The sequence below is a fragment of the Caretta caretta genome, chromosome 10, assembly GCF_965140235.1.
Source record: "Caretta caretta isolate rCarCar2 chromosome 10, rCarCar1.hap1, whole genome shotgun sequence".
NCBI lineage: Eukaryota > Metazoa > Chordata > Testudines > Cheloniidae > Caretta > Caretta caretta.
In genome coordinates this window covers 65,191,204-65,204,736 of record NC_134215.1, presented here as the reverse complement: position 1 = coordinate 65,204,736, position 13,533 = coordinate 65,191,204, and the positions used below count along the sequence as shown (strand labels likewise).

Below are 13,533 nucleotides of genomic sequence, written 5' to 3'. Positions count from 1 at the left end.
TTTTTTTCCTTACCCAGCTGGCTCTGTGATGTCTGATACTGCCTAGTACAATCAGATCCGACCAAATCAAATGTATTTTGGATAAGTGCATCGCACTCAAAACTTGGAGCTCTCACAAAGCTTTCCTGCCCTAGAACTCTACCATTAAGGTCAATCTGACTTTGGTGTCTGCCCTCTGATGGCCGCTGGCAGGGTCTCTTTGAGCTGTACTGTAAGTTCATGTTCTGTTACCCTGCCATTGATTAGGATGGGCTTTTTTTTCTTCATAGGCCTATTTCTGTGTTTGCTCTGCAGCTTAGCATGAAGGGGCTAAGCAAGGTCAGGCTGATGACTGGGCTAAACCAACCAACAGACTCTTGTACACCTCATCTTGCCTGCTGTTCCTACATGGCTGACATTGCAGAGAGGGCTGAACTCAGGCAAGGCAGGCAAGCCCAGACACACTGACACAGGGGCCCACCTTGGGTCTGCTCCCACGTTGTGGCATGACCTCCTAGCAGCAGCATGTGACACTCCTCCCAGGAGCAGTAGGGTGGATCTGTTGGGTGGGCAGGCTGGGCTCATTGCACTCAGTGCCTAAAGAGGTCTGCAAAAAATGTGCATGGGTGGAGCTCTTCGCCCGCCCGACCCTATCCCAGGCCCGCTGCTGCAGAAACGGCGGGGAGGAGCAGAGAACCCATCCCTTTGCTTGCAGGAGGGGAGAAGAGATGAGGAGGTGGAGCTGCCCAGAGCTGCTGAGCTCCTCTGAGAACAGTTTCAGCCCCTCATGGGAGGGGGAGGGAGCTTTGCCTGCCTCCTGCAGCAATTCTGATTGTCTGCTCTACCCCAGGAGGTGGGGAAGTGGAGAATACCCCCAGGCAGGGCTGAAACGTGCAGCCTTCTGGCTGGGCTGGAAGTGCAGAAATGTTGTTTGTTCTATCTGTGACCATTTACAACTAGGTGCTCTTCACACACTGGTTGGGCATTTCTCTTCCTGCCAAAATCAGAGTCCTCTACTGAGGTGACATGGCAGACTCCCCGCCCCACACCACCACCTGCCCGAGCGTCTTGGCATTAAGACCTCATTGAAGTGCATGGGGCAGTTCCCAGCTCTGAGCTATTGTTTCAGGCTCTCTGCAGACTCAGGCAGACATCCTGGCAGCAGCTGTGCCTGGTATCATTTACGAGGTTTCTTTGCCATCATGAGGGCTAGAACCTTTTGACGCCAGGAGCTGGGTCTCAGGCCTGTGGTGTCTGTGCATTAATCCAGCCCAGTCTGCTACTGTCTGCGGGTAGAAAGTATGTGATATCCAATAGAAAAAGCAGTTTTCAGAAGCTGGTAGGAAGTGACATGCCTAAATGTATGAGAAGCCAAAGAGAGTTTGTTCTGCTGGTGTAATGGGCCCATCTTGGCATTTTACTGGTTCGGTGACTCTGTGAAGTCTTTGATAGTGTGGAGCAACACAGCAGCCACTCCCAGCTCATGCGGTTCATGCAAACTCAACAGGTCAGAATCATAGTGTTAATCTATGTAGCTCCATTTACGTCAATGGCGTTACACTGACTTACACCCCTGAGGATCTGTCTTATAAGATCTTTTTTCATTTTGCAAATGCTTCTGAAAACTGGAGTGATCAGTGCTGCAAACACAGTCACTGTAGTGCTGGGTCGGAGTCCTAAAATAGTGTCTAAAGCAAAGAACTAAAAGGACAGATACTAATGCTATAAGAATTTCTTTACTCAAAGTGTACAATAAATGATAGCACTCATCATTTGCTAGCACCAAAAGGTAGAAAGTGCTTAGAAGCCTTTATTAAATATAATTACAAGGCGTTGGACATTGTTTTAACTGGCAGTTTGGCTAGGTTTTGTCAGTGTTTGGTTTCAAAACTAACATGATGGATCCTCCTGAAATGGGTTGATTTAAATGAAGCAATTGTCCCCTGGAGCAAGTATTGGTCCAGTTCTAGAATACAGCTCTTTTAATTTTACCTCTCAATCTACTTTCAGGAATAATAGTAGATGCTGTGCAAGATGAGACGTGTGTAACCTGTTGGCAGTATTGACTTCTCTTTTTATTAACCCATACGTTATTAGTTCACTCCTGCTGTTGTACTCAAGATTATCAACTAGGAATCCAGCTCTCCTTCAGAGAGTACTCTTGGTTTATACAAATATACAGGAGAGAAGAATCAGGCTCAATAGCGTCCTCTTAAAATTAATTTAATGTTGAAAACTTTAAAAGTTAGTGATAAATAAGAGTTGCAAGCAACTGATAGAACAGACTTGCTGAGTGGCAGGAATTGAGTTCTAACTGCATGATTCTCAAACCCTTTGATTCTGAGGGTATGTCCACACAGCACACTAAGCCTGGGCTCTGACTCGGGTTTGAGCCCAAACCCTATTTCCGTCCGGAACACACATCAGTCTGACCAGGGTCCTAACACTCTAATAGCAAGGTGGGTGAGAGCCCGAGTCCTGCAGTGACTTGGGGCCATTTTGCAATTTTTCAGTGTGGACGAGGTTTAAAATGAAGAAGCTTGGACACTCAAGACTAGGCTTGGAAACGGAGTCCACAAGCCCAGGTCTCACAGATTCAGGTTTACAATGCAGTGTAGACACAGCCTGTGAGGGCTCAGCCGGGCAAATCTCTGCTCTTGGGCATGATTAAAAAACCATGGATATCAAGAAGCTGAGTGGTGTTGAGGCCCATATAAATGCCTTCAAGAGAGGTAGGAATTTGAAACGGGGTTGACAATATCTATTTAAAAAGCTATGTGGTTTCTGTGAAGTAGCATAAGATGGTCCTTCACTTATCCTATACAGTGATATTGGAGCTAGCATTTTAATGCATAGGATGTTTACCCATCATGATTTTATCAGCACTGGTGAGTTTTAGTGCAAGCAGGTTTGAAGTGGAGTAAAAATTCCACCCCTCTAATCGAAGAAATCCGTGTGTGTGGGGATAATGACAGCAGGGAAGTCACCACGATACTTAATGAAGTGTGAATGCCATCCTTTCTGAAGTTGAAAATAACATCTGGATGCAGGCATTGCTTGAATCCAACTGCACAGGACATAAGTAAACACAAACGTTTCTATGAATTATGTGCTCATTATTTCAGCAATTTGAGGAAAGATTATGCCATTGCCTTTTCAGATTCTGGCTTCCTGTGTGCTTAGGCTTTTGCCGTTTTCATCATGTCTTTAGAGTAAATTTGATAGGCACAGGATGTTGCAATAAATCGGATATTGAACCAACAGTCAATTAAAAAAAAACAAACTTAGTTTCTAGGAAAGATGCATCACATCTTCTCACAGGAATCGTACCATATGTCCTAATATCAGTGGAACAATAGATTCAATTATTGGCTTCTGATGGTGCCTTTCAGACATAATAGCAAAATAGAATTTTTGCTATGTTCTGAGCAAAAACTGTATTACTGGCACATTAAAACTGTTCTCTCCTCCCTCCCTGCCCCCCCCCCTTCCCGGCAAAAAAAGTCATTTTTTTCATGGCTACTCCTTTAGTGTATTTATGGTGCATGAGTCACCAGGCTTTCTTCTGATTGGATGAAAATTAAACACCCCTGGGACTGTCAGTCAGTTATAGCCATTCTCAGCTTCATTCACAGATTTATTAGCTTGCACACAGAGAAATTCATTCAGAAAACTTCATTCACAAAAACGGCAACACTCTCTTCAGAATTTTGAACAGAAAAATTCTGCTGTAACCTGGCTTTTAAGGAAAAGCTAGAAATGACTCAAGGGCTGACAAAGAAGCTGCACAAAGATGATGATGATGAGTCTGGAGATTTGAAGTAAAATTGTGCTGGACCATACAAATATTGAGCGTATTTCTAGATTGCGATGCTGAATGACTTTAAAAACAAGAATTAGCAAGATTTGTATTAAGAACTGCTGACTACATTCAGAGAATTATTTTGCATGTTTTTTAAAATCATATTGTGTGAATAAAGAATGTGCAAATTGCAGAACCATGATTTTTCTTTCCAGTTGCGCAGCTGAATACAAAATGCTAAGAACAGGGCTTGTAAGGTATCTCTTTGGATTCCTGCTAATCTAAAATTGCTTTTGAGATTCTCTCGATCTTGTATTGCTTTCTGTGGAATATTTTTTTTTTTAGTCTTTTCAGCAGCCGAGGGTTCACAGTTAATGATGCAGGCTATAACAGTGAGTGTTCAAAGCTGAGAATGATTTAGAGGCTTGCTTGCTTGCTTGTGGCAGAAGTGATTTTAGATATGGATAGCATCTCTTCAGATTAACCTGCTGTAGCATTGTTATACCTGTGTGTATGTTTCCTTTAGCATAACTTACAGATGACCATGCAGACTTAAGCTATGTTTATTAAGAAAAATAAGCCACGTGTGAAGCAGTCAACAAAAAATATCCAATTGGTGTCTGTTTTAAAAATAGTTTGAATTGCTTAATTTCCATGTCATTTACCTACAAGAAGAAAGCCAATTTATGCAACAGTATCCAGTTACAGAACTTCCAAGGCTATGAGAGAACGCAGTCAGCACAGTCTCAGTGGACACGTACTGTATGTAGGACGATTTAGACACCCAGGAATGCTTCACAGGGCTAAATACAGTCGCTTTAGGGATGATTTTATAACATCATTAGAGGAAGGTACACAAAGTAGTTCTTTAAATATCAAAGGCTCCTCTTCATCTTCTCATTCCTCAACACCTCATTTGCCAGTTGAGGATGTCACCTTGGGGACACAGGACAGCTCTACCACTTTGTGCACTTTGATCCCCCGAATGGCTAATATTAAATTATCCAATCCATCTAATCTGCCTGGTTTTAAAAACTTCTGTCTGGGGACAAAAGAGGTGCCAAGAATTAAACTCACAGAGTGTGTTTCAGTTCCAAGCAGCCCAACCTCACCAGAAATCAGTTTAATCAGCTGCCTGCCTACTTCTTATCCACGGCAGGACCCGGACAAACTCGATGTAAATGCAAAACCTCAAGATGACTGCATCTTGCTGGGCTTTGAGTCTGCCCCTCTAAGCAAACAGGACAAACCTCCGGTGCAGAGTGGAGGGGACATTGTGAAGACTGGCATGACCTACTGTGTACGAGTAAGTAGCTTCTCTCAGATTTTCCACTAAAAAGCAAATAATCAAATTGTGTGGGCTTGTGCAACATAACCTTCCTTTCCCCACTTCTTCACTAGGTACTGAAATCACTGGATACTGCATGTTCCCTGTTTCCTGAGGCCTTGTATAAATGACGTGTTGATTATACCAAGGGGAATTAAAGTACATAAGTAATCCAAAGGAGTAACATAATAGTAGTCTCCAAAAGCATTTCCTTGAAGGTTTATTATAAGAAATGCTCCTTAAGCAGATTAACTGATTTGAAAAAAGAATAAGGAAGTGCATGTTTGAGGGAGGTGAACACTAAATAATTTCTTTATCCCCTTTACAGCAATCCTGCAGCACAAAATCGCAAATGGGTCGTAACGCTGTCATGTTGCTGTAGGCGTGTAATAGTTGCTGAGAATCCTGCTGTAAATTGTAGTTCTTTTGCATCATCTCTCCTGGAAACACCAAGGGTGTTTGCTTTCATGCAGCATGTTTTATAGTCCTAAATTGGCATTTGGAACGCGTCGGATTTTCCTAGTACCACCAGTGCATGCGGTAAACCCTTTTATCCGTTTAGGAGCTGTCCATTCATGGAGGATACCTCGGCCCGATATCTTTCATTTTCAGTGCTGTGCTGGTACTGTTATATTTTGTCTCTCTATTTTTCACTCTCTGGTGGGAAGAAAACCTTGCTGCATGAATGATTCCCTGCAAACTGTATTTTCTGCTTCCCTCCCGCATGGCACACGCATCATTTCTTTTTCTTCTTTCCCAGTGTAGATTTTACAGTTGTTACCCTAATTCTTGCACTGTGAAAAGAACTGACAGTTGCTTCCTAGGGACCTTCGACCCTGACCTTTTCATTTCTTAAGGTTCATCTCCTGTCTAACAGCTTTCCAAAATGGAAGCCTGTCTACATTAGGCACAGAGAAAGCTTTTGCCATGGGAAAATTACAGCAAAATTTTTTTCAAGTTACTTCAGGAATAATGGCGTAAGAGGCTGGGCAAAGCCATGGCTTCCGTACTTTGGTTTGGCATGATTTTTGCTTGACAAATTGGTGATTTCTTATAGCCCTATTATCCTTTAGGTGCGTACAAATTGTTTAATAATTTGGTCCAATATCTTTCTAGGTATCAAAGTTAGGCTGACCAATCTATAATTCTCCAGGTGCTCATTGTTCCCCCTTTAAAAAAAGAAAAAAAAAGATACTATATTTACCCTTCTCCAGTCCTCTAGACCAGTGGTTCTCAAACTAGGGCTGCTGCTTGATCAGAGAGAGCCCCTGGCGGGCCGGGTGGGTTTGTTTACCTGCCGCGTCTACAGGTTCGGCCGATTGCGGCTCCCACTGGCCGTGGTTTGCCACTCCAGGCCAATGGGGGCCGCAGGAAGCGGTGCGGGCAGAGGGATATGTTCCAAGTTTTGGCTAGCTCTAGCATCTGGTACAGGCCACTGACAAACCCTGGATGCTGACTTAATGGTCCATGATCTCGGATGGTATAGCAATTTCCATGTTTCTGTGTTCCAAAATATGTTTGGTACTAGATCTTTTAGAGCGTATAGAAGGAAATGTATTTACATATCCTTTTTTTCATGGACTGCCTAATTGGTGTCTTCCTATAGAAAGACTGAGTAGCTAGACAGCATGAACTGTCTATATGTTGTTTGCCAATAGAACGTGTGGGACTGTCCGTATTCATTATAATCAGACTGGGGACTACACAGTGAGTTACTGTACTATACTTGCTGTTCTCAATTTGATAATTACTGTGGACAAGGCTTGCCAAGAAGTGATTATAACTATGCACAACAGTCACAAAGACAGGCTGGCTATATGTTCTATTCACAAGATACAGACCGATGAAAATAGTGTCTTTCCTTAACACCATACAACTCTGAAGGCCCAATCCACAGAGGTTGCTAGGGATCATTTTGCTGACTTCCATGGTCATTGAATCAGGCCATAAAACAGTACTTTAACAGTACTACAACAGCTCAGTCTTTAAATCAATAGTATGAACAGTCTGCAAAATCTTGAATGATTTTGTTAAGCACATGTCTGCAACAAGTCTTATTTACTGGAGTCCCCTATTAAAAATATTGAAGGGGAAATTGTTGGATATTTTAGAATTTAATATTATATAATGTACTAATATCATGTAGCTTACATTTTTTCACAGCACTCTTTCTCTTTACCAATATAAGTGCTATTCATCTGATAGCTGTTGGGTTACCTCTATAAAATAAGTTGGGGGTCTCTTGAGTAAGGGGGTTTGCAAGACTGGCCTTAAGGCAGGAAGTGAGGAATACCATGTCCACTTTGAAGTTTTTCCTGAGAGATCATGCACAGGAGCTTCTCTACCGTACTCCATTTCATGGTGGATAGGTCCATCTATTAGCCAAGATGGTCAGGGATATAACCCCTTGCTCTGGGTGTCCTTAAACTTCTGATTCTGAGAAGCTGGGACTGGACAACAGGGGATGAATCACTTGGTAATTATTCTGTTCTGTTCATTCCCTGTGAACCAGCCACTATCAGAAGCCAGGATACTGGGCTGACCCAGTATGACTGTTCTCACGTTACCCTGTGCAATCCTGCCTTTACTCACAGGTGATTTCTTACTGAAATCTGCATGAGAAAACTAATGAGAGGATCCAAGTTGTATTATCCAGGTTACATTAGGGGTGTCTGGGGGCAGGGTTTGGTGTATTTTGAGTCAAATCTTAGCTAACTTTATAGGTGTTCCGTACAACATTTTTCTTGTATTATTTTAAAAATAATCAAATTGGCTCCCTACAAAACCATCCCAACCTGGGGATGAGCTCCCATTGAGTATGGGGGAGCACTACCAGCTGCTGGCCCCCCAAAACAAAATAAAAAATATTCAACGCTGCAAAACATTGTAAATTGAGGCTATTTTGGTTCTATATTGTCTTAAAACTCATTCTCTCATTTTGTTTCTTCAGTCATTATGATTTCTGTTACAGTAGTTGCTGTTACTGGATAGACAGTTGCCCTGCCCCAAAGAGCTCTCACACTACAGCCCCAATCCTGCAAAGGTTTAAACACCCGCACGACTTTCCATATCGGAGTAGTTCCACTGGCTTCAGTGGGGGACTACTCAGGTGTATAATATTATGCACAGTCTTAAGTCTTTGCAGGTTTGGGGCCAAGGTAGGCAAAGGGTGTGAGAAAGGAAAGTGTGGCCATCCCCACTTGGCAGAGGGGGATTTGCGATTTAAATGATTTGCCAAAGATCACACAGTGAATCTGTGGCAGAGCCAGGAACTGAGCTGCGGTCATGTGACTTGCTCAAAACTGATAAACCCATAACACTCTAGTAATGTAAATGCCAGGATCTGGCCAGAAGCAGGAAAATAACAGGTCACATGCAGTTTTAGTAGCAGCAATGTTTTTATTATGCCTGCAGAGTCTCATGCAGCTAAAGCTCCAGTTTTTGCGGCTTTTTGGAGCTGGAGATGTAGTCCCAAAAGCATGGATTGAGTCACTCAGATATAGGATGGACACACATATGTTTGGCATTTTGCCAAGCCGACCCCCAAAATAAATGAAAAATCCAAGACTCTCCTGGGAAGTAGATTAACTTCCGTGACTCACTGCTTCTCAGCCTCATCTATGAGTCATGAACCAGGATGTATTTTTAGCTCTTTTGCTGTGACAGGCATAGCACTGGGTGCAAGTATTTTATTGTAATATCCATGGCCAAATGAATAAGAACACAGGTGTTTAGCTGAACCACCCCTGTGGGTCAACAGCTTACAGGAACGTTGGGTGAAAGGAGCAGGCAGCAGTGGTTGTAACCGCTGATTTAGGAATTCCCATGAGTCCTGCTCCTGTATAGCCTGTCAATAGCGGCCTGGCCCAGTGGCTTATCAATTGTGATTAGTCCTTCGTTTCAGTATTCTTCTCCCTGCGCGAGTAGAAGGTGATGGACCTGCTTCTGCCATGTTCCCATCAGCCCCTCTAAAGAAGGGAGTGACCTATGGCAACTAAACAGCCATTTCTCTGTGATGGCTTGTAAAATGTGGCGGGTGCTGGGCAGTCCTGCTATTTGATAGCCCTAGGGATTAAATTCCTCTATCCACAGAGCAGGTTCAGCCTGGGCAGCGGTAGCGCAAACTTCCTCAGTGCTCTGGTCATGTGTTTCACCCTGACTTGGAGGTACCACTGCTAGCAACGTGCGGCAGGAGGGTAACACAAACTCTGTCCGTGGTCTCTGCTGCAACAGCCAAGAAGAGACGGATAGTATCCTCTCCAATGGACAGAAGTCCATCAAATAGCCATCAACTGTTACCAACTTTAACTCCGTATTGACCGTGTTTACACTGGTACTCAGGCTCTTCACTGTAGCAAGTGGTTTCTAACAGAAAATCGTGCTGCTTAGGCCTTTTATCTCATCTGAAGCTGGTAGCTCAAAGCAGGGCTGAGCTTTGAAAGAATCCGGTTAGGGCTAGAGCCTGCAAAGGGGCCCAGTGCAGCCAGTTGGAAAATGCATTTGATTTTCCACAAAAAAAATCTGCAAGTGAATATTTTGTTTCCATTGAAATTTCTCAGCGATTTTTTTTAAAATGATTTTTGTCAAAAAATGGGGGGGGGAATGCAACCAAAAATAATGCTTTTCTTGGGTAAGTTTCCATTTGGTGAAAGTAATTTTTCATCCCAAAATGTTTTTGCGTTAAAGGATTTTGACTCGCTCTAGTGCTGAGAACCATCTGCTTCCGTTTGGGTTCTAGTCTAGTCTATATGGCTTCTTATTCTGCCCTCAGCCCCGGAGTATCAGAACACCTGCCAGTAGTGCATGAAGCAACCTAACATCTGTCACACGTGGTTCATTCTTTCTCTCGCTCATCCTCTCCCTAGGGGGAGAATTGTGGATGTAGTGCAGTGTTTTGTTTGCTCTGTTGGATTTTGTTTGGGGTTGGAAGGTGTTCAGAGTTTTGCAGGAGAAGCTCAGCACCCTGCAGGTTGGGGAACAGGCAGTTAAAGAACTTCTGGAGGAACGAAAAACCTGGGGCAGAACTGAAAGGTTCAGCTGGTTATTAGCAGCCTGATGTGGTGGCTGATAATGACGACATAAACCAGAAAACTGAAAGAAGAAGAAGAAAGAACAAAACCAAACCTCAAACCACCACCTTTCTGAATTGACGAAAATAGAATTTTGAACTGTGTGTTGCTATGGTTAGAGTTTTGTTAACGGTACCTGACCCTTTCTAACAGTTAGACCAATACGTAAACCAACAGGAGGGCAGGGCTGTCACTGGAGTAATCAGGCTTGGTACAGTGACTACCAGAGCTTGTTATTTATGGCTATGGCTTTGTGACAGTTTCCTTAGCCTTTGGCTCCACTAAAAGTTCGGAGGCGCATCATAAAAACCAAAGGTTTCAGAGTAACAGCCGTGTTAGTCTGTATTCGCAAAAAGAAAAGGAGTACTTGTGGCACCTTAGAGACTAACCAATTTATTTGAGCATAAGCTTTTGTGAACTACAGCTCACTTCACTTCATCCGATGAAGTGAGCTGTAGCTCACGAAAGCTCATGCTCAAATAAATTGGTTAGTCTCTAAGGTGCCACAAGTATAAAAAACAAACAAACCCAACAGTTGTATGAAGAAGCTTAACCCCACTACACATGAGCTGCAGAGATCAGAGTTTGTTCAAGCACACTGGGGATGGCGACACTGCGATCGGAGCACCCCCAGGTGACATAGCCCTGTGAGTGAGGCAGTCCCAAACACAGGACACCATTACCCAGAAAGGGGAGGAAGAGGCAGGGGTGGGAAACTCAGAAACTTTTTCTAGTTCAAAAGCTCCTTGTTAGAGCAATGCTGGGTACGGAAGTATTTGAATCAGAGTAGCATTGTTGGCATGCTTTTTTGCATTCAGTACAAATGTTTATGATGCTTTCTTTCCCCACGCAGCTACATTATGTTTATAGTGAATTGAACTTAAGGTCAGTACTTAAACTCATATACATTGGATACAAAGCTATTTGGTAGCAGCATAATACAGGACTGTTTTCATTAAAAGCACAGAGTGCCAATTCCTGGCTAGTCAGCCTTTGGATCTGCAGGGGCTGACACTGACCGAAGAGTGGGTCACCTCTGTTAACTAATAAGTAAAACTGTAAAGCTTCAGCTGAATGGTTTAATTTGAAGCACGGCATTTTGCTCGCTGTCTCACTTATTTAGGTGAATCAGTGCAGTCGTTCAAACTAGTACCGGAAGCATTAGCTGTGTTAAGGAAAGGCAAGGCAGGAGCCTTGGAGCTGTAGTTGAAGGGGTCATCAAAGTCACATAACCTATGTTGCTGCATCCTGGCACCTCCTCCCACGCAACTTTTCATCCTGCTTTTCATTGACTCTGCATCATACTGTTGTAACTAGAAGGGAAAAGATTCCACCTTTAACTTCCCCAGCTCGGTTACACAAGAATTGTTCCCAAATCAGCTTCGGCATAAGGATGTCTAGACCCCGCTATCCAGGATTACCCTCCCCCACCCAATACAGGGAGTCGGGGGTTATTCTCACACCCATACCTGTTGGAAGAGTTGTTGGCCTCTCCTTTAGCAAGGAACAATCCTCTCTAGCACATACTATCAAATCCTGTCCCTCAAACCTGAAAGAGGGACTACCATGTGTATGCCTGACCCTGCCTCACTGAAGTCAATGGGAACTTTACTATTGACCTCTGTGGGCTTTAGATCGAGCCCTAATTGCAGAAGTCATGTTCTTAGCCTAGGGCTCAAATTTAGTTATGGTGCTTTTCCTTAGGCAGAGTATTTCTGTAGTCAGGACAGTACATTATCTGCATTCTCTGCTGTTCTTGCTCTGTGCAGTACCCTTGATTCAGGTTTGATTCTCTCTACTGCTTTCCTTTGGCCTTTGAGTCTTAGTGACAAGTACCTCCTTCTACAGCTTTGGAAATCAAGAATCAAGCTGCTATTGGCATATTCAGATGCTACATCAGCTGTTTAGGTCAAAAGTTTGCATACAAGTAACTGGCCCTTATACTTGTATCTTTTATTACAACAACCTTGAGTAAGCTAATTACTCTGGCCTATTTCATTTACATTTTTTTACTCAGTCAATTATTGTGGCATGAAAACACCTTCCAAATTTAGACTTAAACCATCTTGTAGTTGGGATTTTCTTTCCATTCATCCTGCAGGGGGAAAAACAGCATGGGTAGCTTGCTAGAAATATATATATTACGAATAATTTAAAGTGCTCTGCTCTGTGTTTGGGAAGATCGGGTTGAAAAAGTTTCTTGCTTTTCAGCTGGACCATGGTAAGGTGTATAATAGCTCTGAGCTCCTATGGGAGAGACCACAGTCCCCATGGGCCCCTGAGAAAGGCCTGTCTCCTCAGCAAACGTCCTCACCCTGGCAGCAGATGGTTTTATTATTTTTGAGGACTGGAGCTGTTGACAATATTGAGGTCCTGGACAGTGAAGTGGCCTTTTAAGTATCCTAAGCCATGACCATTTATAGCATGGAAAGAAGGACCAAACATCAAATGTAACATTGTTTTCTATTCAGGTACAATGTAGAGACCAGAGCTCCAGGGCAACACGCTCTTGGTAACCTATGAAGCTATGTGGGTCTGCTGCCGCATCGTGCAGTAGCTGCAGTTTTCTAGGTGCTGTTGCTTTCAAGCCTAAATAAATTGTATGGCCAGCATTATCATTAATAAGTGATCATCAGCAAGGATGGGATGTGTCTCTGGGAATCCTGCTTTATTCAAGACCTGGGTCAACAAGGAGCCCAGAACTCCTAAATTGCACATTGTCTTGACAATTTGTGGAACTCTGACTTTGTCAATTTGTGGCCTCACCAAGATGGCAAACTCTTCTTCAAGCATAACCATTCTACCTTGCTAGGGTTTAACATCTGCCAGCCCTTCTTCATCTGGCTGCTGATCTCAGCCAGTCACTGAGGAACTGGAGGAAAGCACATTTCCAAGATTTAACTTTGAATTGGTGTAGAAGTAGCACATTCCATTGTAATTTCTAAAGGTGCCTCTGCCCCAGGCTGTTGTTCAAGTAGACATCCTTTCTTCTAGCCAACCCTGCTGGGATTTTAACTATTTTCTTAACCCAGGAGTGTTGGTACTGAAAGTTTTATATGCAGAAGTGTATTATAACATGGGAAAGAGTATATAGAATATTATAACTTATACTACAAGGTATTTTATTACACCACTAGGGTGAGGATGTCATACTCACAAGGGCTTGATCCCACTCCTTCTGATTCCTGAAACACTTACACCAGATGCTAGACTGGCTAATCCCATGCCTATGCCCTATTTTAAAATAAAAAGGGGGAAGCCAGGAGAATGCTGGCCTGTGCAAACCTTTGGCAGTCTCCGACTCCAACCAAACTCCTTCCATACCCAAGGTGGCTATTTCATGGAGCCACTGCTTC

General features: G+C 43.2%; 1 protein-coding gene across 5 annotated transcripts in view; it reads left to right on the top strand.

Annotated features, from left to right (window-relative positions):
* Positions 1–13,533, top strand: part of SHC4 (SHC adaptor protein 4) — a 64,906-nt gene that overhangs the window by 10,752 nt on the left and 40,621 nt on the right. For 2 of the 5 annotated variants that reach the window (XM_075133116.1, XM_048867518.2), the window contains one exon: positions 4,941–5,087. In XM_075133116.1, the coding sequence (XP_074989217.1) occupies positions 5,070–5,087 (18 nt within the window). In that variant the 5' untranslated portion in view covers positions 4,941–5,069. Of the gene's footprint in view, positions 1–3,600; positions 5,088–13,533 lie in introns of those variants that run through there. The other 3 variants (XM_048867517.2, XM_048867515.2, XM_048867520.2) reach the window with 2 other exon arrangements.